The sequence below is a fragment of the Phocoena phocoena genome, chromosome 13 (genome assembly GCF_963924675.1).
Source record: "Phocoena phocoena chromosome 13, mPhoPho1.1, whole genome shotgun sequence".
NCBI classification, from domain to species: domain Eukaryota; kingdom Metazoa; phylum Chordata; class Mammalia; order Artiodactyla; family Phocoenidae; genus Phocoena; species Phocoena phocoena.
The window spans coordinates 63,601,066-63,625,263 of record NC_089231.1 but is presented as its reverse complement, the minus strand read 5'-3'; the positions used below and the strand labels follow the sequence as shown (position 1 = coordinate 63,625,263).

The 24,198-nt window shown below is 53.6% G+C and overlaps 1 protein-coding gene across 1 annotated transcript; it reads left to right on the top strand.

Annotated features, from left to right (window-relative positions):
* The first annotated feature begins 213 nt into the window (after positions 1-213).
* Positions 214-24,198, top strand: CDC45 (cell division cycle 45). The gene is made up of 19 exons (XM_065889290.1): positions 214-353; positions 467-526; positions 1,180-1,272; positions 2,377-2,514; positions 3,322-3,468; positions 6,868-6,923; positions 8,041-8,089; positions 9,123-9,184; positions 10,023-10,073; positions 11,098-11,217; positions 12,458-12,589; positions 12,759-12,857; positions 13,504-13,665; positions 18,800-18,938; positions 19,013-19,096; positions 19,593-19,711; positions 21,034-21,110; positions 22,635-22,700; positions 24,013-24,198. Exons 1-18 carry the CDS (start codon positions 303-305, stop codon positions 22,697-22,699), a joined length of 1,704 nt encoding a protein of 567 aa, XP_065745362.1. The 5' UTR covers positions 214-302; the 3' UTR covers position 22,700; positions 24,013-24,198.

Below are 24,198 nucleotides of genomic sequence, written 5' to 3'. Positions count from 1 at the left end.
AAGTAAAGATGTCCGCCGAGCGTAGGTAACGGAGTCAGAGTTGAATTGCGCAACCGCGAGTGCGTCCGGCCCGTGGATGACGCTTCTTTGGGGGCGGGCTGGACTATTCCAGCCGTAAATGGCGGAGCGCTAGTGCCCGCCCCTAGCGTGGACCGATCAGAAAGGAGGAAAGGCTGGGAACGGAGTCCCTGTTGGTTGGACCCCGGGCCAATCGGAAGAGCGGTGATTTGGCGGGAGTCTTGACCGTCGCCGGGCTCGCGGGGTTTCTGCGCGAGCTAGGGTGGTGTCTCGCCGCGGTAGCCATGTTCGTGTCAGATTTCCGCAAGGAGTTCTACGAGGTGCTCCAGAGCCAGGTGAAGCCTTTTTTGAGCCCCGAAGCTTGGGGGAAGGGACGAGGACCCGCGGCCGTGGGGGAGGGAGGGGCCGGGCTTCGGGGCGCCGCGCTCAGCCCTTTCTCCCCCGACAGAGGGTCCTTCTTTTCGTGGCCTCGGACGTGGACGCTCTGTGCGCTTGCAAGATCCTTCAGGTGAGGCCCGCGGGCTGGGCGGGCGCGGGGCGCGGGGGAGGAGCGGGGCGAGGACTCCATTCCGGGCGAGAGCTCGTCCTGGGGCGGGGACTCAAGAAGGCTGCTTCCCTGGCGGGACGACGTTGGGTGGGTTAGAGGAGAACTAGGTAAAAGGCAGGGAGACTAGTTAGTATCTCTGTAGCAACCTGGGCACAGAATGGTTGCATTCGAGAGACCCGTAGACCTGTGGCGGCTTCTCACGTGTGGGGTTTGAAGCGGAGGAATCTGACAGCCGAGGGCACAGTGGTGTCATAAGCGATTCTGGAGATACTCGATTCTTTAGCCTGTTAGGGAAGATCGTTGGTTCGGTTTTGAATATGGTGCAAGGTTTACATGGGCTTTGGTCAGAGGTCCTTGGGTCAGGAACTACTTCTCAGAAGACATAGAAAAACCATCACCTTTTCAGTTTTCTTTTGGTGATTTTCAGCAAAGTTGACCAGATGATTCAGTGGACATTCATGTCCCCATCACCTACTTGCTGACATAAATATTTCACTAACCTTAGGTTATCACGTGTTGCTTGTCTCTCATCTTTTTTTTTTTTTTAAGTGCATTTCAAGGTAGATTGCAGACATCCTAACTGCAATAGGTTTTGAAAAAAAATCTCTCTCCAGGCCCTGTTCCAGTGTGACCACGTGCAGTATACGCTGGTTCCAGTTTCTGGGTGGCAAGAACTTGAAACTGCATTTCTTGAGCATAAAGAACAGGTATGAGAGATGCATTTGAGAATACTTGGCTTTTTTTTACTCAATTAGAACTTCTTAACACTGAGCATTCTTTCTATGTATACAATAGGTTGCATGTATTTCTAACTACCGACTTTCTTCAGAAGAGAAAAGTGAGCTATATGTCCAGGTGACTTACTCTCAAATTGTGGAGACAAAATTGACAACAAAATAGAGATAGTGAATATGGACAGCCTCTAACTTTGAACTTGTGTTGCAGATACATTTCATCGTAAGGTGCTTGGAATTTGGCAGGTTGTTTTTTATATGGCCTTGTAAAAATTACTTTAGATTAGACTACTGTTTCATATTTATCTCTCCAAGAAAACGTATCCAGGTTTCCAGCTTGAAATTCAGGAATATACTGTCTCCTTTTGAAATTTAAGCAGTAGAGGCCAGGCCTCCTCCCACCTCTGCATGGAGCTATAATGAGAGATGGGACATCTGAGACCCCACAGCCCCACAGGGAGAGAGTAGAGTCTAGAAGAGGGTCCCTAGAGTTTCTGGCCACATCTAGGACTGTCTGGCAGAGATAAGTCCTCACCCGGTTCTCCTGTCATCATGAGAGGGACCTCTGCCAGTTCAATATTTATAAGGAAAGGGTTTTCTATAGTGATAGAATGTAATTAAAGGGTTAACTTAATATTTAGGTGCTTGGTAAGTGTGGGCTACCTAAGACTTGCTAGAAATTTAACCCTGTGCCATGCTACTAGCACAGAAAGGCAATTTGTCACAGTAGAGTGACGGATCAGAAGAGACTCGGTTATGCATTTGAACTCTTGGTCTATCCACATCACCTTCTTGACCCCAAGCCTGAGACTCGGGCACACTCATCCTCTGCCTGCTCCTCGTTGAAGCCAGGACAGGCATGGAACCCTCCTTACAATGTCGCGGTGGAAATGAAATTGTATATGGGGTTGTTAAAGCACTTGCACAGGCCAGCTGTGGCCGTGTTTGGAGCCCCTCACTGTCAGCGCCTCGCCGTGCGTCATGGGCTGCGTGTGTCTCAGCAGGACTCGGGCCTAGTGCTGAAGACAAACAGCCTCCCCCACGCGCTTACTCACAGAGTCCTTGTCCTTTTCTCAGTTCCACTATTTTATCCTCATAAACTGTGGTGCTAACGTGGACCTGTTGGATATCCTTCAACCCGATGAAGACACCGTATTTTTCGTGTGTGACACTCACAGGCCAGTCAATGTCGTGAACGTGTACAACGATGCCCAGGTAAGCCGGCCTTCGGGGCCCACGTCTCCCCTGAGTTCTCCTGTCTGTCTGTCTGTTCCCTTTTATGCTGCGGACAATGTGATGCCTGGTGTTCTTGACAAGGCCCGTGTCCACCTCCCCTATAAGAGCTGGAGCAGCCTGAGGACAGAACCTGGTCTTGTCCATCTTTGATGAGAAACATGACACCTAACCTTGGAGGTGCTCAGAGGGTGTGTATGGAATTCGCTTGTCCTGGAAGGTGTAGGGACCAGAACCTGCCCTGAGTCTGCACTCCAAGCTCAGGCCAGCCCAGCCTTATTGAATATTGGGGGACCTCAGAGGTACCTCCCCTATAAATGGAGCTAGGATGCACCCTGCCCATCCAGGGTGGTGTGGGGACCAGCAGGACAGTGGTGTGAGGCTGCTGTGAGCCTGCCATGGCTCTGTCACACGTGCTCTTTGACCCGTCAGCAGTGGGCATGCATCCACAGTAACAAAGCATCAGCCCTGAAACTCTCACGTGAAGGGCCTCTTTTAGAGACAGGAGCTTTGCTTGCTTCAAGGTCACCGATCTCCGTGTCCTCTGTCAAAGGCTGAGGTACAAGGCATTCGTTTTGTTGGCTGAGAATGTGGCCTAAGAGGAAGCTTTTTTCCAAACTTAATGACTGTAGGTAGTTTTCAAATTCCCGTAGTTTCTATGCACCGAATAGCATGCAGATTCCAGCGACTCACTGTGGCCAATCGAGAAATAAGACTGCGAGAGAAAACGTGATGGATAGTTTTCCATGAATGACAGAGGAGATTGATTGCTTTTTGTTTTAATCTTAGATCAAACTGCTCATTAAACAAGATGATGACCTTGAAGTTCCCGCCTATGACGACATTTTTAGGGATGAAGAGGAGGATAAAGAACATTCGGGAAACGAAAGTGACGAGGGGTCAGAGCCTTCCGAGAAGCGCACACGGGTGGAGGAGGTGGGTTTGGGCCTCTCAACACGGTCTTGAGGAAATGACCACTCCCTGAGGTCAGGGGTCAGCCCGGAGCCTGTGGGCCCAGGCAGAGATGGGAGGCAGCAGGTGTGGGTGCCAACTCTGTGCTCTGCCATCCCGTGGCTGTGTGGCCTCAGGCAGGTTTCTGGACTTCTCTGAGCTGTAGCATCCAGCACTGGTGGCTTCTGCGAGATGTGGAATTACAGGCGGGAGGCGCTGCTCCCCCCACACAAGGGATGAGATTATTCTAGTGCTCGGTGTTGTAAGGAAGCTAATGCCCTCTGGCCCCTGGTCCTTGGTGTGCAGGCTGAGATTTGCCTCTGGAATGTTTGGGGTCCTCCCTTCATCCTTGGCCTGACCAGAGCCTTGGGAGGAGCCCTTCAGGGCCATGTTTGGGATGTTCTGGACACTGTCCATCTGGGGGATGTGTCCTGCTTCCTCACCTGCCTGCTATTTCTAGAGTCTTGGGTCATCCGATTGGGACCTCTCAGACCCACTCTGAGATTTCTTTCCTCTTGCCTGGCTCTTTATCTGTTCTATTTTCCAGCCAACTTTTGGTCTTTATCTTCTAATCTTTGATTTTTTAGAGCTCTTTCTTTTTATTATATAGGTTCCAGGTGTACAGCATTATAATCCAACATCTGTGTACACTGCAAAGTGCTCACCACCATGAGCCTAGTTATCATCTACCACCATATGCTGGATCCTGATCCCCTTCACCCATGTCCTCCACCCCCCCAAGCCCCCTCCCCTCTGGTAACAAATCTCTGTATCTATGAGTTTATTTTTGTTTGTTCATTTATTTTGTTTTGTTAGATTCCGTGTGTGAGTGAAATAATATGGTATTTTATTTTATGTTTTATCTTTCTTCATCTCAGTTCACTTAGCATAATACTTCAAGGTCTATCTATGTTGTCACAGTGGCTGAATTCCATTTTTTTTCTTTTTTTATGGCTGAGTGGTATTCTATTGTATATACACACCACATCTTCTTTATTCATTCATCTGTCGACGGACACTGAAGTTGCTTCCATGTCTTGGGTATTGTAAACAGTGCTGCAATGAACATTGGGGTACATGTATCTTTTTGAATTAGTGTTTTTGTTTTTTTCAGATATATGCCCAGGAGTGGAGTTGTTGGGTCATATGGTAGCTCTATTTTTAGTTTTTGAGGAACCTCCATACTGTTCTCCATAGTGGCTGCACCAACTTAGTTCCCAACGACAGTGTTGGAGGGTTACCTTTTCTCCACATCCTAACAACATGTGTTATTTGTGGTCTTTTTGATACTAACCATTCTGACAGCCGTGGGGTGATATCTCATTGTGGTTTTGAATTGCATTTCCCTGATGATTAGTGCTGTTGAGCATCTTTTCGTGTGCCTGTTGGCCATCTGTATGTTTTCTTTGGAGAAATGTCTATTTAGGTCTTCTGCCCATTTTTTGATTGGATTGTTTGGTTTTTTTTGATACTGAGCTGTCTGAGCCCTCCTGATCAGCCCTGGAGTTCCACAGCCACGAGGGGAGGGGACAGGACTCCACTGTGCGTCCTGGGGAGGGTCAAAGAATTCTTGGGCCCTGGGGGTTTTGTTAGTCAACTTTACTAAGGTATAACTTCTACTCAATAAAATTCACCGGGTGTACAGTTCAATGAGATTTGACAAATGTATAAAGCTATGTGACCCCCACCACATCATAATAGAGAACAGTTCTATCATCCCCAAGAAGTTCCCTCATCAGGACCATGACTTGCCTTTTTAAATTAAACTTTGAACTTTGAGATCATTGTAGATTCACATGCAGATGTAAGAAATGAGTTGAAATCACTTACATACATTGCCCAGTTTCCCCCAGTGGTGACATATTGCAACACTATGGCACAACATCACAACCACTGAAATAGTCAAGACACAGGACATTTCCGTCACCACAGGGACCCCTCCTGTGGCCCTTTTATAGCCACACCACTTCCCTCCTGCCCCCACCCCCTCCTTAGCTCCTGGCCACCAGTATAGTCTTCTTCATTTCTATAATTTTGTCCTTTTAAGAACTATATAAATGGAATCATATAGTAAATAACCTTTGGGGATTGGCTTTTTCACTCAGCATAATTCCCTGGAGGTTCAGCCAGGTCTTGGGGTGTATCAGGTTGGTTCCCTTTAGTTACTGAGTATGTTCCATGGTGTGGACTGGCCTCAGTTTAGCCAGTTACTCACTGACAGACATCTGGGCTGTCTCCAGTTTCTGGCTATTGTGAATAGAGCTGCTATAAATATTTGTGTGCAGATTTGTATGTATGAACACGAGTCTTCGTTTCCCTGGAATGAATGACCAAGCGTGCATTTGCTAGGTTGTGTGGTAGTTGTGTGTTCAGTTTTTTAAGAAGCTGCCAACCTTTCCCGGAGCGGCTGTACCATTTTACATTCCAACCAACAATCTACAAGTGACCCAGCTTCTCGCGTTACCACTAGGTAAGGAAGCTCCAGGCTCCCTGCCTGGCCTCTGACTCTACCCTGGCGAGGGTGTAGGGAGAGCACAGGTAGAAGGAGGAGGTGTTACAGATGGGAGGTGTTCATCGGGGGAGGCTGGGCTCCATGTGGCCTGCGCTGGGCTGGAGGGGGTGGTCCTGGAGTCAAGCACTTATCCTCTAAAAGTTTCCTGTCTTCCGAGGCTGTTCCTTCGTGGTTCTTTGGCTTTTGTTGGGGATTTTTTTCTTCGTACCTGTTGGTGTTTCCAAGTGGCCGGCTTCTTCAGCTCCAAGTCTGGGATGTATGAACAAAAAAGAAAACCCAGGGAACTCATGCTGTGACATCCCTCAGGTCCCAGGATCCCTGGCTAGTCAGCCTTCCTCTCCACCTTTCAGAATCTTTTTTTTTATAATATGTGATATTGGCGTTTCTAAGTATATTTAATGAATGTATAGAGAAAAATACACGTACACCATCTTTCCAGAAGCGAGTTTTTAAAACTGCCGTCCCCCCACCCCCTTGCCTTTGTTGTGGGAACTGAATGAGGTTGTGCCTGTGAGATCAGAATAGTCGCTGGAAACGGTGGGGTCTGGATGTACAAGTGTGAGCTCTTTTTAATCTGGTGGGAAAGCCAGCAGGAGGCAGTGGCGGGCTCTTGGTGGCTCGGTGCTGGGATGAAGGACTCGGGGTGTGGCCTGAGCAGGTGCCGGCGGGGTGGGTGGGGGGCAGCAGCGGCCAACCACATCCACGCACCCGCAGTGCTGATGGGCCAGAGGGCCCAGCTGCCCCCTCTGCGCCTCCCTCCCCAGGAGCAGGCTTCGTGCCCTGTGCCTTCTGCCAGATCAGAACCTTCTCCGGCTGTGGGGTGAGTTCCTGGCTCCTTTGCTCAACCCTTTGTTCTCTTTGTCGTGGATCAGGAGATCGCAGAGCGAACCTTGAAGAGGAGGAAGCGAAGAGAATGGGAGGCTCGGAGGTGAGGCTGCGTCCAGCAGCGGGATAGCGGGTCAGCGATTCCCCTTTCTTTTCTATTTGAGGATCACATGTTCGGTTTAGAGCCTCTGCGCCAGTGTCTGCAGGATTGAGCGGGTGGCCCTGCACTGGGGAGGAGCTCAGGGCCCCTCTGCCTCGCCCTCTGGTCCCACAAAGGCCGGGCCTAGCCTGAAGGTCTCCCAAGCACATGCCATCCATTAGCGGTGAGGGCCCTGGTCCTTTGTTTTCATAGTTTTCTAAATGTAGATACTTTTATTTACAAATTCAAGAGATGGCAATTGTGTAAAACTTTTCATAGGAAAAAAGTATGAAAAGGAAACTAAGTTGCACATACCTTCTCTTCCTGTTGCAAGTTAAAAAACAGAAGTGCTTTAAAATGAAAACATTGGAGAGGTTATTCTAGCTTGAGGCAAACCATGGAGCAGTGCTCTAGAGCTGGGAATTCCTTGCTAAACACAGTCCTTGGAGGTCTAACAGGGTCTGAGTACCCAGCCCCCGTCCTGCTGTGCCCCCAGCCAACCCCCGTGGAAGGACAGTGTAAAACCATTTCAGGAAGTGTAAGGAAAGAAAACTGAATATAACCCACTTTCACTAATAGGAAGAGATTCTGGCTTTGGGTTGATTTTCCTGGGTTATCTGTACTTGTGCACATTTTACATAATCACACCTAATTCTGCATTTTTCCTCTTAATAGGATCATAGTTCTGGTGGTTCCAAAAGCCTTTATCAACTGCCCAGTGCTCAACTGGCCGGTTCCCCTTCTTTGTGAACTGGAGGCTGGGTCCAGCATCCTCCTGTGACACATAGGCTGCACGCAGAGCCCGTCTTGTCTTGCTTGTTCCGTGAATTCCCTTCTGGGGATCATTTCTTGGGGGGGGATTCTGGGGCTGTGCCATTTCACATATTCTGCAGCCACACGAGGTTTGAGCCCGTTTACTCCCTTCCCAGCCGTTGTATGTCTACACTCCTTGAAGAGTCAATAAGTGAAAACAAACTATTTCAGTTGCGTTTCTTGGGTACCGTCCAGTTTTAGCATTTTCCCCAACATTTGTCTTCCTGTTCTGCTTCCTGTTGAAGACCCGCGTTTTGTGTCATTACAGAAGAGACATACTCTTTGACTACGAGCAGTACGAATATCATGGGACATCGGTAAGTACAGATAGGCGGGATCATGGTCACGTTTGGACTCTAGGGGTCACTGTCCTAAAATAGGAGGAATGAGCACAGGTTTTAGAGCCACGAAGGCCTGGTATGAATTCCAGCCCCACAGCTTCCTCTTTGTGATCTTGGGCAGGGAATGCAGCTTCTCTGAGCCTCTCCTCTTCAGTAAAAGGAAGAGAGCAGCCCTCACTCCAGAGGCAGTTGTTGGGACGGTTCCTTTTACCTAGAGGTACTCAAGGAACAGCAGCTATTATTTCTGTTCATGATCAAAAGTACAAAACAAGGGAGTTTCCTGGCGGTCCAGTGGTTAGGACTTGGCGCTCTCACTGCCAGGGGTCTGGGTTTGAACAAACATCCTGCATGCTGCATGGCCAAAAAAAAAAAAAGTGCAGAACAGGTCTGTTAGTCTCTGTGCAAGAAGGTAGAACACTGGACTTACACAGGCCCACCAGCATATATGTATAGGAAGAGTTTCGTACAGAAAACCCAGTGTGTCGACTCTGGCATCACTGAGCAGAGCTCAGGGCCTTGAGGACCCCTAGAAAATAAGTTTCCAGTAAAGCATCCTGTGTTTAGCCTTAGAATTTGGCTCTGGGGCCTTGGACCCTGAGCACAGATCTCCAGAGCCCCTTTTCTGGTCAAGGCCCCGTTGCCCTTTGTGGGATCATCTCTCTGCCCTGGCAAGTGGAGGATCCTAAGCCGCAGGAGGGGTGGGTGGTGTGGGCAGGAACGGACGCCCAGCTCCTCAGATGCTGGAAATTCCCGCGGAAACCAGTCTCCTTGGCGCTGTTGAAGGAAGCCCAACGTCTCAGGGCAAACAGGATTTAGAGTCTTCTGGTCAGACCCTGATCCTCCCATCTCCTGCCAGGACCCAGCCTGTCTGCTCACGGGAGCTGGATACTTCATCCACAGACAGCCCTGTGGGAAAGACCCTTCTCGCATGGTCCCAGGGCCCCGGGCAGCACGATCCTGACCCTGCCGTGAGCACGGCTGCCCGACCTTAAGCCTGTCTCTCTTGCAGTCGGCCATGGTGATGTTTGACCTGGCGTGGATGATGTCCAAGGACCTGAGCGACATGCTGTGGTGCGTGAGGCCCTCCTATGAGCAGCTGCATCCTCACAGCCAGGGCGGGTCCCCACTGCCAGGGGAGTGCCGGGTGCGGCCCCTTTCTGCACACGTGCAGGCCCTGGTCGTCTTCCTGACTGGGGCCTCCGGCTGCACACAGACTCCTGGGGGGACTGGGGAGTGTCATGGGGTGCCGAGGGTCTGAGGGAGGGGCCTGGGCCTCTCCACCCTTCCCAGCTGACCCACCCAGCCTTGCTGCCCAAATCAGTTTGAGCGTGAGGTTTGAACAAGGCTGCTGTCGCCAAGCATCTTTGCAACCCTGGCGGGGGGGTAGTTCCGGGACAGGAGTAGCCGCTGGCCTGCCTCTGAGCCTGCTGCTGGGGCTTCCGGCGGGGGTGCTTGGCCCACTGCGCTCCTGAACGCGGGTTGATTTGGGGACTAAAGGCTCAGAGTCTAGCAAGGAGTGTGTTGCTTCACCCTCAGCATTCTGCTCTAGGTCCCGGTTTTCTCCTCTGCAAGGTGACGGTCTGTGCTGAGTCAGAGCCTCAGGACGGCTGGGGCAGGGCCAGGCACTGGCCACATCAAGGCCCAGAGGTGCCCTGTCGCCCTGAGCTGGCATGGCGTGCGGCCAGGCGAGCTGGGACACAGGCGGTGTGGGGCCTGCCGCTCTTGTCATAGGGCATCCCTGCTGGGAACCGAGAGCCCCACAGCGGTGACACCGCAATGGGAGCCTTGGAACCTCTTCACCCGCAGGGCCGGACCACTGGTCCAGGGGAGTGTCTGGGTCAGGCCACGCTGGCAGGACGTGCCTGTGAGTGCCGCCCACCCATTCACGGCTCCATTCCTCTCCTTCCAGGTGGGCCATTGTTGGACTAACGGACCAGTGGGTGCAAGACAAGATCACCCAGTAAGGATGCGCTCCCCCGGGCTGTCTGAGGTCGACCGCAGCCGGGTTTGCAGTGGTGGGCTGGGGGCAGCGTCCCTGTGGCGCCCTTTGAGGATGGGCTGCCTTGGGCCTGGGTCCTTGTCAGGACTGGACCTCTGGTGCAGTCATGTGTGGCCTTGTGTGGATGCTTCATCCACCTCGGGGGCCCAGCAGGTGGAGCCTGAGATGAGCGGAGGGGCCCGGTCTCCCGGCTCTCATGTTGTCTGTTGACCCCTGTGCCCAGTGGACACAGGGCTGGGAGGAGGGGCCAGGGCCCTGAGGCCTGCCAGTGCGGGCAGGCATGATCTCAAAGGTTGGGGGAAGGCTGGACAGGCCTGCAAGGAGGGCTGGTGTGGACCCGAACCCTTTTTGCCCTTGGTGGGTGGGCTTTGCTGTTCCTGTCTGTCCAACTCCAGGATGTAGACACCTGGGAGGGGCGGAGGAGCTGGTGCCCCTCTCATTCCTGCTGCTCTGGTGCCATCAGGTGGGAACTGTAACCCCGTCCTAGGGCCCCGTGCCTGCCTCCTGGCACAGCCTCCGGCTGCACTGGTTGCAGAGGCCCCTGTGCCCCGGTAGCTGCCCCTCCCACCCTGCCCACTGGAGGGTCCCGAGTCTCACGGCCTGGGCCTAGCCTGCTCCCCTCCTGTGTTGCCGATGGTGTCAGGTGCACAACGCTGGACACCATGCTGGCCTGGGTGGCCCCTCAAGTGGACCTGGATGGGGTCTGCCTTCTCCTGCTCTCCTCGCCAACACTTCCTGTGCTGGGCGTCTTGTCACTATGGGGTCTGTCCACTGACCATGGCTGGCAGGTGGGCCATGGCACCCTCTGTGCCCACCCTAGGGGGCCTCAAATAAATGACACGGGGCAGCTGCTGCCCAGGAGAGATTGCACGGGGGTGGCAGATGAGGCTAGAGCCTGGCCCTCGATTGCCTGCAGAGGCAGCAGGGGTCCTGGGCCCTGGACAGGAGGGGCGGAGGGGGCCCCAGGCTGCGTGCTGTCTTCCAGGATGAAGTACGTGACCGACGTGGGCATCCTGCAGCGGCACGTGTCCCGGCACAACCACCGGCATGAGGACGAGGAACATGCGCTCTCTGTCGACTGCATGCGCATCTCCTTCGAGTACGAGTATCCTCACGGCTCAACCCTGCGTCCCCGGGACGAGAGGCTCTGGGCAGAGGGCCCAGTGGGTGCAGCAGGAGTCCTGGACGTGGGCCCTGCCTGGCTCGTCCATGGCTTTGCCATGTTCAGGAGCATCACGTGTATCAGGGTGCATGGGTGCTGGGCACACACAGGCAAGTGCACATGGGGCCACGGTGGTTCAGGCAGTTGAGAGGGTTCGCAGACTCCTGCCGAGCGGGCTGGGAAGCAGCAAGCAGATGCAATTAGAGAGTGACACTTCACGAGGAGGATGTGGCGCCTCGAGGGGGCGACCCGGGCCAACGGGCCGGCCGCAGGGCTCAGGACAGGCTTGGTGAGGCCATGTCAGAGGGGAGACTCAGCTACCCTCAGGAGAGGGAGGGCTGCCTGGGCAATCCCATGGCCTTGCAAAAGTCCTGGGGTGAGCTCCAGGGAGGGGCTGGAGCTATGGACGGGTGCAGGTGGAGGAGCTGGTTCCTGGTGCTTGAATGTCCCGGGGCTGCCGAATGGGGGGGAAAGGCTGTGGCAGCTGTGACGGGGGTCTCGCTGCTTTGGTGGCGGGTAGAGCGATGGTAGGAGTGGGGCCAGCCTGTGCCTGCCCTGGGACAGCTGGGGACCAGTGAACACGGCTTGGACAGGTCAGGTGGGGATGCCCACGACAAGTCTAGGAAGAGGTGCCGGGTGTGGGGCAGCCAAGCTCCGGGAGGGGGCAACCACCAGGAGCTGGGTCCTGACACGTGACATCCAGGGACCGGGGTGCGCCGGGGGTGTGGGCAGGGAGGACAGTGGCCCCAGGGCCCAACCAGCAGGAGGGACATCACAGAGGACAGAGGCCGCCGTGTGCCCAGAGACCCTCGGCGTGGGTGAGGACCATCCTCTTAGCCACACTTGTGGCCCCAGGAGTGAGGAAGAGCCTGTCAAGGAGTGGAGCGAGGATGAGGCTTTGTTGAGGGGATCCCAGCACAGGCCCAGGCAGGTGGAGCCCGCGGGGAGCGGGTGGGAGGCCAGCCTGAACTGGCGATGCCCAGTGGGGCCTCCCAAGTCCTGTGTGGCCACAGGGGCCCCCGGATAATGCTGTGCGTCCACATCTTCCAAGCTGTCTGGGTCATGTTAAACTAAGATCGAAGAGCTCCAGGTCCCTGGGGGGGCTGACTGGTTATGCAGGTGGTGGTCCCAGGGCGGGGGCCTGGGTCACTATGCAGCCACAGCTCCTTGACCGCGGGCCCAGCCTCCGCCTGGCGCTCTATCAGCACTGGTCCCTTCATGACAGCCTGTGTAACACGTGCTACACCGCAGCCAGATTCAAGCTCTGGTCTCTTCACGGGCAGAAGCGGCTGCAGGAGTTCCTCGCGGATGTGGGGTGAGTGAGCGCCGAGGCCTGCCCCCCACGGCCCCCCTCCCCTGGGGGAAAGCCCCCACTCCTGCTCTATCCCACATTCCTCACTCGATCCCAGAATCTGGTCTGAAGGCCAGGCCGGGGCATCAGCCGTGGCATCATGCCTCCTATGACCGGTGCTCCTCCTTCCCAGTCTCCCCCTGAAACAGGTGAAGCAGAAGTTTCAGTCCATGGACGTCTCCTTGAAGGAGAATTTGCGGGAGATGATTGAAGAGTCTGCCAATAAATTTGGGTAAACACATGTTTCTCTGGATTAAGCTTTGTCAAGGTTTCAGCTTTAATCACATTCTAAAAATAATGCAGAAAACAAGAACACATAGATGATTGTGACCTGACTAGCCTTCCCTGAAGTTTTTAGTTCTCTTTGGGTTAAAATTAGGACTTAAGGTGCCTGAAAAGTGTAGAATCCTTACATCCTGGGGCCGAGGTGCAGACCTTTGAGATCAACCTGGACTGTCCATCACTGGACCCTGGAAGGGCCCACTGGGGCCAGGTTCAGGCGAGCTCTGCCCAACCGGGTCTTCTGACGCTGCTGGAGGGACACGGGCCTGACTGCTCCTGGCGCGCTGGGGCGCAGGCAGGAGAGGACCACACCCACATCCCCGTACCCACCCCCCTACACACACACACACAGCTAGCTCCTGCCCTGCCCTGACGGGCTGACAGCTTTGTACCAGGTGCTCAGCACCCTGGTTGAAGGCTGGTGTGTCGGCCTCCTGACTCCGTCCATTCTCTGACTGGAATGGCTAGCTGCAAGCATCATTGGGGGCTGGGGAGGGAGCATTAGTGGTGGCCTGGCCTGTGTGAGAGCTCACCCCAACTCGAGGACACTCCGGCCACGTGCAGAACGACAGCCGTGTCACTTCCTCCCGTTGCAGCATGAAGGACATGCGCATCCAGACTTTCAGCATCCATTTTGGCTTCAAGCATAAGTTCCTGGCCAGTGATGTGGTCTTTGCCACCATGTCGCTAATGGAAAGCCCCGAGAAAGACGGCTCTGGGACGGATAACTTCATCCAGGCTCTGGACAGTCTCTCCAGGTAGTGGGTGTAGCCATGGGCCCCCATCCCCACCGGCCACTCGGCCCTCAGCCCCACACTGCCAGGGAGGCAGGTCACAGGGCCCCGAGGCATGGGGGTGACTGTGTCTTTGCAGGAATCCAGATCACAGTCCACCTGAGCTGGGGGCGCATGAGACACGTGCCCGTTTTCAGTATGTGTCATGTTCTTTGGAATCCTTCTTTCTTTTTGATTTAAAAATTTTTCTTCTTTCTCACCTCCCATACCCCTTCAGGCATTATTGTTTATTCATTCCTGTGTTTCTTCTAGTTTAGTTTTCATTTCTCAATTATTTTTCTTTTACTTCTAATTTTTTCTTATCTCACTTCCTGAGATGTACTATTTTTTTTAATGTCTTTCAGCTTGTTTTGAAATAGAATTTTATAGTTTTGGTCTTTTGGGGGCGTGTCTTTCTAATTAACCTTCATTGTTGAGAGGGAGACTATCCTCCTTGTTCTTTTCCCTGATGATAACTGAGAGGATTTGATCGTTGCTCATTTTTTTGTGAGTTTAGTCATCCTAACTTTTTCGGGGGAGGTATGGTTCACACAGCTTTTCCAGCTTCAGAGTGTTAGAAATGGAGGCACCTGCTTTCTGGGGTTTCCTGGTGCATTCCCAAGCACACTTTTTTAAACAGATTTGCTGAGCTATTATTCACATACTCTATGGCTCACCTATTGTAAGTGTACACTTTAATGGCTTTTAGTATATTCACAAGGTTGTGCAAACATCACCACTATCTAATTTTACGACATTTTTATTGCTCCAAAAAGAAACCCTGCTCCCCTCAGCCATCGCCTCCCAAATCTCCCATCTCCCCCAGCTCCTGGCAATCAATAACCTACTTTCTGTATACATAGATTTGCTTTTCTGGACATTTCATATCCATGGACTCAGACATTAAGTGATCATTTACGGCCTGGCCTCTTCTGCTTAGAATAATGTCCTCAAGTTTTATCCGTGTCGTAGCATGTGTCAGAATTTCCTTTCTTTTTATTGCAAATAATATTCTATCATAGGGATAGACCACATTTTATTTATCCATCATCAGTTGATGGACATTTGGGTAGTTTCCACCTTTTAACGGTGATGAAAAATGATGTTGTGAACACACGTGTGAGTTTTTGTGTGGACATGTTTTCCTCTCTCTTGGGTATATACCTGCGAGTGGAATTGCCTGCTCATGTGGTGATTCTGTGTGTCACCTTTTGTATAACTGCTGGACTGTTTTCCAAAACGTGATTTCACCATTGTACATCCCCACCTGCAGTGTATGAGAGTTTGAATTTCTCCATATCCTCACCAACATGTGTCACTGTCTGACTTTTTGATCGCAGCCATCCTAGGGGTATGACGTGGTCTCACTGTGGCCTTGATTTGCATTTCCCTAATGGTTAATGACGTTGAGCAGTTTTTCATGTGCTTATTGGTCATTTGCATATCCTGTTTGGAGAAATGTATGTCCTTTGTCTCTTGAAATTGGGTTGTCTTTTTTTTTTTTTTTTGCGGTACGCGGGCCTCTCACTGTTGTGGCCTCTCCCATTGCGGAACACAGGCTCCAGACGCACAGGCTCAGCGGCCATGGCTCACGGGCCTAGCTGCTCGGCGGCATGCGGGATCTTCCTGGACCGGGGCACGAACCCGTGTACCCTGCATCAGCAGGCGGACTCTCAACCACTGCGCCACCTGGGAAGCCCAAATTGGGTTGTCCTTTAATGATTGAGTTGTAGGAACTGTTTTGTATATTCTAAATATGTCTCTCAACAGATACATGATTTGCTAGTATTTTCTCCCATCCTGTGGGTTGTCTTTTTACTTTCTTGATGTTCTTTGAAGCACATTTTTAATTTTGATGATGTTTGGGTTATCTATTTTTTCTTTTGTTTCTTTTATTGTTGGTGTCATAGCTAAGAAACCCTTGTCTAATCCAAGGTCACAAAGATTTACACCTCTGTTTTCTGTAAGAGTTTTATAGTTTTAGCCTTTATATTAGGTGTATGATTCACTTGAGGTTAATTTTTGTATCTGATGTGAGGAAGGGATCAGCTTAATTATTTTGCATATGGGCATCTGACTGTTCTAGCACCATTTGTTGAAAAGACTTCTTCTACCATTGAATTAATTTGGCACCCATGTTGAAAATCAGTTGACCATACACGTGGGAATTTATTTCTGGATCCTCACTTCTCTCCCACTGATCCATGTGTCTAACCTTATGCCAGTACCACACTGCTTTGATTATTGTAGTTTTGTAGCAGGTTTCGGCTATGCTGTGTTCCTTGAATTTTCACGTGAATTTTAGGATTAGTTTATTAATATCTGCAAAGAAGTCAGATTGCATTGAATCTATAGGTCAATTTGGGGAGTGTTGCCATATTAACAATATTAAGTCTTCTAATCCGTGAACATGGATGTTTTTCCATAGACTTAGATCCTCTTTAATTTCTTTCAGCAGTGTTTTATAGTTCAGAGAATAAACTGTACACTTTTTATTAGATTTATTTCTAAATATTTTATTCTTTTTGATGCTATTTTCATTTTTGGTTTGCTCATTGCTACTGCATAGAACCACAATCAATTTTTGTATACTGATCTTGTCCTGCAAACTTGCAGAACTTGTTTATTAGTTCTGACAGTTTTTTAGTGGATTCTTCAGGATTTTCTATATATAGGATCATGTCACCTGCAGACGAAGATGGTTTTACTTCTTCTTTCCCAATCTAACTGCCTTTTATTTCATTTTCTTACTAATTGCCTGGCTAGAACCTCCATGACAATCCTGGCATGTTTGATCAGTGCCTTTGCCTTCCTTTTCTGAATTGTCCTTCTCTTGCCCAGTTTCAGTTCCACTTGTAGCCATCTCTCCTCAGCAAGGGGCCCAGAGTGGAAAGGAGCTCTGGCTGGTACGGGGAGCCAGCCTGCTCCAGCCCCCTGGTGATTGCTGTGGCCCTCACACTCACCTTCTCTTGCGTGGTGCAAAAATCTTAAGTTTTGGCCACTGTCCCCAGTTGCCTGGAGTTTCACCTTTCTTAGGTCTCTGCTTCTCTGCTCCCTCCCACACTTCTGGTAGCCAGTTGAGGGTCTCTTCCCACCTGCCTATATTTTGAGGTCTGTGGTGTTCCGCATTCTTTGTGTTGTAAATGTGGGTCCTAGGTCTTTGGTTTTGTAATGTAGTTGCTCTGTTTTTACCTAGAAATATGGAGAAATCAAAAAACTATACTGCCGACTGTTTCCGCCTCCTCTCAGAATTGATGGGCCAGTCTTAGCCATTGTCTGCTGACTTCCTGCTGTGACAAAAGAGCATTCATCCAATTTCTGTGCGCCTTCCCCTCCTGTTGGTACAGTTGTGCCACTATTTTTAGCTCCTTTGTAACCTGAACATACTTCGGTCTTGTTCTTTCACCAGCATCTCTTGTCTCCCTAGTTGGTAAGAAAAGGGTGTTGGCATCCTTCGTTTTCTCCTCCCCCATACTACTTTCGCATGTTCAAGGTTAACAATAGTGGGGTAGAGGACAGAATGTGAGTCGTCTCATCTTTGGCTGTAGGTTGATTCTCAAAGATGAAGATCAATAAATAGTGTTACTTGGTTGCTCTAATAAAATATTCCAGAGTCACTAATGTGCGGTGATCCCATTCCTTTCTGGCTCAGCTCTTTGTTTTCCTGGGAGCTCTTCATTGCCTCCTTTATCATATCCGGTTTTCCCAGCTCTCATTCCCTGAGCCCCTTCTGTCCAGGAGAGCCTGGGGCTCTGTTCTCAGCTCCAGCTCCCTAGTCCTGCCACCCGCCGCCACCACTGGCGGCCCAGACTGTGCCGCTGGGGTGGACCCAGCACATCTTGGGATCCTCATCTGTTTTTTTTACTCCCCCATTTTGCTAGAACATAATTCTTAAGCAACTTTTAAAGAAAGGGCACATGTGAGGTAAACATTCTGAGCTCTTGCACATCTGATAGTATCTTCTGCCCTCATCTGATTGCTGGTTTAGCTTGTGCAGAATTCAGGGTTGCTGCCTGTCTCCCAGCAGCCAGTGGTGTTGATGAGAAGTCTGAGCCATTTTGGTTTTTGTTTCTCTGTAAATGCACCCTCACCCCCACCAGAAGCTTTCGGAATCTTTTTTGATTCTCAGTGTTCCAGAATGTCTAGTGATGTGTGGGGTGGATCTTGTTTCATGCATTAGACTGAGGTTTTGGGTGAGCCCTTTTAGTCTGAGGAAATGCTTTCATACTCTGCCTTTACTGTTCCCCCACACATATGTCTGTTTCTTAATCTTTCTAGACTTCCTGGAATGATTCTCTGTCTCTGATTTTTGCCTTACATTTTCCATGTGTTTGTCTTATCTGTGGTAAGGAAGGTTTTCTTGACTTGGAGTGAATTTTTTATTTGTTGCAACCATTTTACTTTCCACAAATACTTCCTGGTTTCTGATCATTTTTCATAGCATCCTGTTCTTGGTTTACGAATGTGTTGCCCAAATCTCTCTGAAGATACTAATTAGACTTCATTTTAAGCTTTCTTTTGGTCTCCAAATTATGTTTCCACTAGGGCTGGTTTTTCAGGCCACAGGCATTTCTCAAATGTCTGGTGGTCCTCCACATTCAAGGGGTTGGGGGGGTGGGGAAGGCTGTGGAAGCCTGGCAAGCCTGCTGGCTGGAAGGCATCACTTCATCTTGGTGGTGGGAAGCCCATGTGACACTTTGGGACCCTTACCTCCTGGGTGCAGAGGCTTTGCTCGAAGACCTGACTTCTCCATAGAGGGCTCATTTTAATGTGTTCAGAACGGAACCCTCCTTTGTGTGGGGGAAGGGTAAAAATCCATCTGTCTGGTGGCGGGATCCCTAGTGCCCCCCAAGCCTCTCCAGTCAGAGCCCTGCAGCACCTTCTAGGAGGCACCTCTGCTGGCTTCCAGTCTCTGGTCTTCTGATGCCAGCAGGAACCCACCCCCCCGCACCTCTCCTGTCCATCGCTGTGGGTTTAGACACTTTTTATTCCTTCCTGTCACCGGAAAGGGAGCTGGGGAGGGAGGGAAGTGAGCTGTTGGCTCCACAGCCCCTCTGACCCAGAAACCAGGTGTCCGGTCTGCGGCCAGTGATGGAGCCGTGCGCCTGCCATGTTTCAGGGGGAACCTGGACAAGCTGTATCGCGGCCTGGAGCTCGCCAAGCAGCAGCTGCGCGCCACACAGCAGACCATCGCCAGCTGCCTCTGCACCAACCTCATCATTTCCCAGGGGCCCTTCCTCTACTGCTCCCTCATGGAGGTCAGCTCCCCACAGACACATCCCCAGCCCCGCCTGCTGGCCGCCCCCTGACCACCTACCCCCACTCCCTGCAGGGCACGCCAGACGTTGTGCTGTTCTCCAGGCCAGCTGCCCTGAGCCTGCTCAGCAAGCACCTGCTGAAGTCCTTCGTGTGCTCGGTGAGGGTGGAAACACAGCAGCCGGGGGTTGGGGGGCAGTGGCTGGTGCCAGACACTGGCCTTGGGGTGCGGGGGCTGTTCACCTGCCAGGGGCTGGCAGGTGCCTCCCTTTTCCTGAGCTGTGTTCCTCTGCTGAGCCCTGAACCCTCCACTTCCCACCAGCCCTCGTGCCATCACTCACCACCCAGGTCACTTGGACAAGTGGCGGGGCGGGGTGGGGCCTCACAGAGCACGCAGGGCTGGGGCTCATGTTCAGCGGAGGCGGTGGGGGGCAAGGGCGGGGGGGGGGGTGGCTGGGGAGGGCCTCCTGGAGGAGGTGACAACTGTGTTAGGACCTAAAGGAGGTGAGGGAGGGAACAGCCAGGGGCACAGGAGGCTGGGGGCAAGCTGCGTGGGGACTTGAGTGTCTCTGGGAAGAGGGAGTCCCTGGAGGCTTTTGGGGAGTGAGGGACTGGGGCTCCTGGGCACTGTGACCGAGGTGCACTTCCCTCCGCAGACGAAGAACCGGCGCTGCAAGCTACTGCCCTTGGTGATGGCCGCCCCCCTGAGCGTGGAGCAGGGCACTGTAACCGTGGTGGGCATCCCCCCAGAGACCGACAGCTCCGACAGAAAGAAGTGAGTCCTGGGGCCTGGGGCTATGGGGGGTCGGCCTCAATGCCAGGCCAGGGATGGCCTTTTCCACCATGAAGCAGGGTGGTGGGGCTTACACACGTGGGCTGCAGGGTGGGACAGCATCAAGCATGCACTGAGCGGGGTCAGAGTGCAGGGAGGTGCAGCAGGCAGGCAAGCCTGAGGGTGGCAGGGCAGTTGGGGCCTCATGCTGAAAGCCCAGGACAGACACCAGTGCACAGGGCTCACCGGTGAGGGCACGTCTCTGGGCTCCAGGTAACCTGGGTTCCTCCCTGTGAGTAGTCTGAGGCCTACTTGGGAGCTCCCACCCCAGCATGGGGTGGGGGGTGCAGGTGTGTGGACATCCAGCTTCCAGGCAAGGGCATCCGGCTCCCTGAGGAGGGCCGGCCGGGGTCAGACGCACGCAGGATGGGCGGCGAGGTGTGTGGCCCTGCGGCCGCGGCGAAACCCTCAGCCCTCCCTGGGCCTGAACGCTCCTCTGAGGAGCAAACAGTTTGCACTGAAAATCTGGATCAGGTCTGGGTCTTACCCTGGGTCTGGATCGGTCCCAGCTCTGCCACTGTGAGCTTTGACCACCTTCTGCGTCTGCAAAGGTCATTGAGCCGTGAGTGGGGAGACAATGGCCTCTGAGACAAGTGCTTCCCTGCTGCCGGGCTGCCTTCCAAAGCTCCCTCGAGGGTCTCAGATCCAAAGTTACATGGGTGGGAGCCGGCCAGGGTTCCCGAGGCAGCACCGCAGCCGCCTGTGTCCTCACTCGGGCTGCCAGTCTGTGCATGGCTGGGCCGGTTGGTGGTGAGCTCGGTGGCCATGCACAGTCTCCTGTGAGGGCGGCCGTGGAGGCTGGGAGCACTCGCCCTCCTCTGCCCGCCTTCTGCCCTCTGCTTTCCACAACAGGCACTGGAGCCCCTTCCCCACACTCCCGCTGTCTCCACCAAACCTCCCTCGAGGCAGCTCCATCCAGGCTGCTCCCCAAGGAGCTCCTGTTCCCCCACCGCCCTGCGGGCCCCTCATCCCTGGTCCCACCTGCTGTGTGTGTCTAGGACCCCATCCCCACACGGCTCCACGGAACCTCTGCCTCTCACCTGCCCCAGCTGCCAGCACGGTGCCCGGGGGGGGGGGGGGGGCACCAGGGGACACGCCCACCTGAGGGCTGAGAAGGGCTCACATGGGAGCAGTAGTGAGAGGCAGTGGCTGTCCAGAGAGTGGGCTGAGGCCTTGGGGCTGTGGCCAGTGAGGAGTCTGGTGTGTCCCTGGTGGGGAGGGTCCACTGCAGGGACAGCCCCCAATGCGCCTCTGTGTGTCCCCAGCTTTTTTGGCCGGGCATTTGAGAAGGCGGCGGAGGGCACCAACTCCCGGACACTGCACAACCATTTCGATCTCTCAGGTAAGAGTCCGCCGCACTGAGGCCCTTTCAAGGTCAGTGCTGGCCTTGGAACCAGGGAAGTGCCGGGGTGCCCTGCCAGCAGTCCTCTGGCCTCGGGCCCTGTACCCCATCTGGGCCCTGACAGGCATACCTGGCTCTGGCCTTAGGATCCAGCCCCTGAGATCACTTTACCAAGGAGCTTGGGGGTCTGGCCACCACTATGCCCTGACGTTGCCGCATGGTGGCTTTGGGGGGCCACACCTGTAGGCCACCGGATGCCAGTGTGGAACATGGCATGTTTGGCCATATTTACTTTCTGGTCTTCAGATGTGTGGCGCTTTACCCCTGTGTTAGTGAGCCCCAGCTGCTGTAATAAAGCACCACAGAGTGGGGGGCTGAAATAACAGAAATGCATTTCTCACTGTTCTGGGGTCTGGAAGGTCAAGTGTCAGCAGGGCTGGTTCCTCCCAAGGCCTCTCCCCTAGGCATGTAGATGCCGTCGTCTCCCTGTGTCTCCACATGGTCGACCCTCTGTATGTCTATGTCCTGATCTCTTCCTATAAGGTTACCAGTCAGACTGAATCAGGTCGCACCCTAGTGACCTCATGTGACCTGATCACCTCTGTAAAAGCCCACTGCCAGGTACACTCACGTTCTGAGGTGCCGGGGTTAGGCTGTCACCATAGCAAGGTGGGCACCTTCAGCCCATAGCGCCCACCTCTCAGAAAGGACCTCTCACATCACCACTGATGCCTTAACGAGGACCAGTCTCTGAGTCCGAGACCCGCCTTCACCCCATTGCTCTGGAGTCTAGAGCTGGCGTCTTCCTGCCAGGCACACTCAGGCTGTGGCTCCATGGTGGGGGGTCCCCTCCAGCAGCAGCCCCCCACTTCCTGTTTCATGCCTGAGACTGCAGACAGGCAGTGCTGGCCAGCCTGCAGGATGCCCCGGCTTCCCACATGGGGAAGACTAGAGGGCCGGGAGCTGCTGGGCTTCCCCCAGGGGTGGGCGGCTTGCAGGGGGTGTGGAGGAAGTCGAGGCCTGAGGTACCCACAGCTTGCAGGGCCAGGCTGGCTGGTTTTGTCCTGTCTGATGAGGCCCCATGCTTGTCTGAGGCTGATGGCCCCCAGAGATGGGTCAATTTGCACCATGTCCCCTTCTACGGAAGGGACACCAAAGCTGAGAGACTGGCCAGAACAGGATGGAAGGCCGCCTCCTGCCTGACCGCTCGGGTGGGAGGGAGGCCTCTCTGCCAGGGCTATGGTGTTCAGAGTGTCACCGCTGGTCCCCTGGCTGCCCCGAGGGTCCTGCCCACAGACCACAGCCGCAGCTGCACCGACAGGGCAGCCAGCGAGGCCGGTTAAATAGGCCTCATGATCCAGAGCACCCCAGGCCACCAGAGAGCCAAGTGTGCCTTTGGAATGTGGTAGGGGGTTGTTGCCACTGGGGCGCCGGGCAGCGGGAGTCAACTTGGTACTTGGTGGCCTCCCCCAGCTCTGTCCCTGCTCCTCCCGTCCCAGTGATGTTTTCCTTTCATTACTTCAGTGATTGAGCTGAAAGCCGAGGACCGCAGCAAGTTCCTGGATGCACTCGTGTCCCTCCTGTCCTAGGGTGAGTCATGGGGGAGGGGTGCTGGTGGGTTCCCGTGGCCCTGCCACAAAGCCCGGCTTCTACCTGGGTTTGAGGCCGGAGATGGGGTCCAGCGCCTGTTCCCAGGGACGCCTGTCCCCAGGCTGGTGGCAGGACCACAATGGGCCACTTTGAGGGATCTAATTTCATTAAGCTCCTGGGATCCCTTCAGAAGGAGCTGTGTTTACCCTCCTCTTATCACAAGGCGCCGGGTGTGGCCGGGAACGGGGGCTGCCCTTGCCCCAGCGTCAGGCCCAGGGCTGGAGCCCACAGGGTGTCTATCTGGGCTCTCATGTGCTAGACTTCTGAGAAGGCCAAGCTGGTAGCAGCTGCTCAGTGGGGAATTATAAATCATGGGCCCTGTGTGAGCCTGGATGCCTGCGGCTGTCACTGTGACAGTGCAGCGCAACACTCCCGCCAGCACTGTCCCCTGTGCCTCACACACCACCTCTTTCTCAAGGGCCCTCGGGAAATGGGCCGGGGACCTGCTCTGTCTAGTGACCCCTTCTCAGCCCAGGCCCCCAACAGCGGATGCCCTGCCCGGCATCTCCCTGAGCCCCGGCTGGAGTCACGGCTGTGTCACACGGGCCCCGTCCAGGCTCCGGTGTGGGGGGTCCCTCCTGCCTGCCCAGGGTCCTTCCTCCATCCCCCGTCCCTGGTGAGCTGGGAGTGTGAGAGCCCTGGTGGGCTCTTCTGAGAATGGCCTAGGAGCCTCAGGGACCTCCCCCAGCCCCTCTCTTGGGGGGCACAGGGCTCTGGGGGCAGATTGGGTCTTATGTGACGTCTGTGGGGAGCCTCACCAGGCTGCCCCCATGTCCTCATCTGAACTGGGGCTGACACCCCTTGAGTCTCAAGGGCTGGGCCTCAGCAAGGGCCTTTGTGGGGGGGGAGGGTTAAATCAAAGGTTACAAATGGGGGTCTCAGGCAGTGGGGCTGGCATCTGAGGCAGACCCCTCCCTGCAGCCTGCTTGGTGATGATCCCAGGGCCATGTGCGAGCTGCCACCAAGACGGCACCAGGTGAGCCAGCCTGGGAGGGTGAGGGGCAGCGTGCTGGGGGCAGTGCCAAGGCTGGACAATCTGCCAGGCAGGGTCTGTAAGGGGAGGAGGTGCCAGGAGCCGTGTGGCCTAAGGTACTCAAGCAGACAGGACGGCGGGTGCTACCCCCCACCTGTCAGTGGTGGGGCTGCTCAGAAGCAGCCGCTCAGCACAGCAGTGGGAAGGCCTGGGCAGTTTGTTTGATTTGGGGAACCATCAGAATTGTTTGAAATGTATTTTTTCTTTTCTCTTTTCCAGAGTTTGATTTCCTCAGAAGTGACCTCCTTCTCCTTATTTATGTTAACTGGCTTTTATTTAGATTGTAAGTTATGGACATAGTTTTAGATGCAGGGACAGTGTTTTTAATGGAATAAAATGATTATTTTAGGTTTGGTGCCCCAATCTTGGCTCTGGTCACAGGGCCAGGGCTTGGTTGTTCTCTGA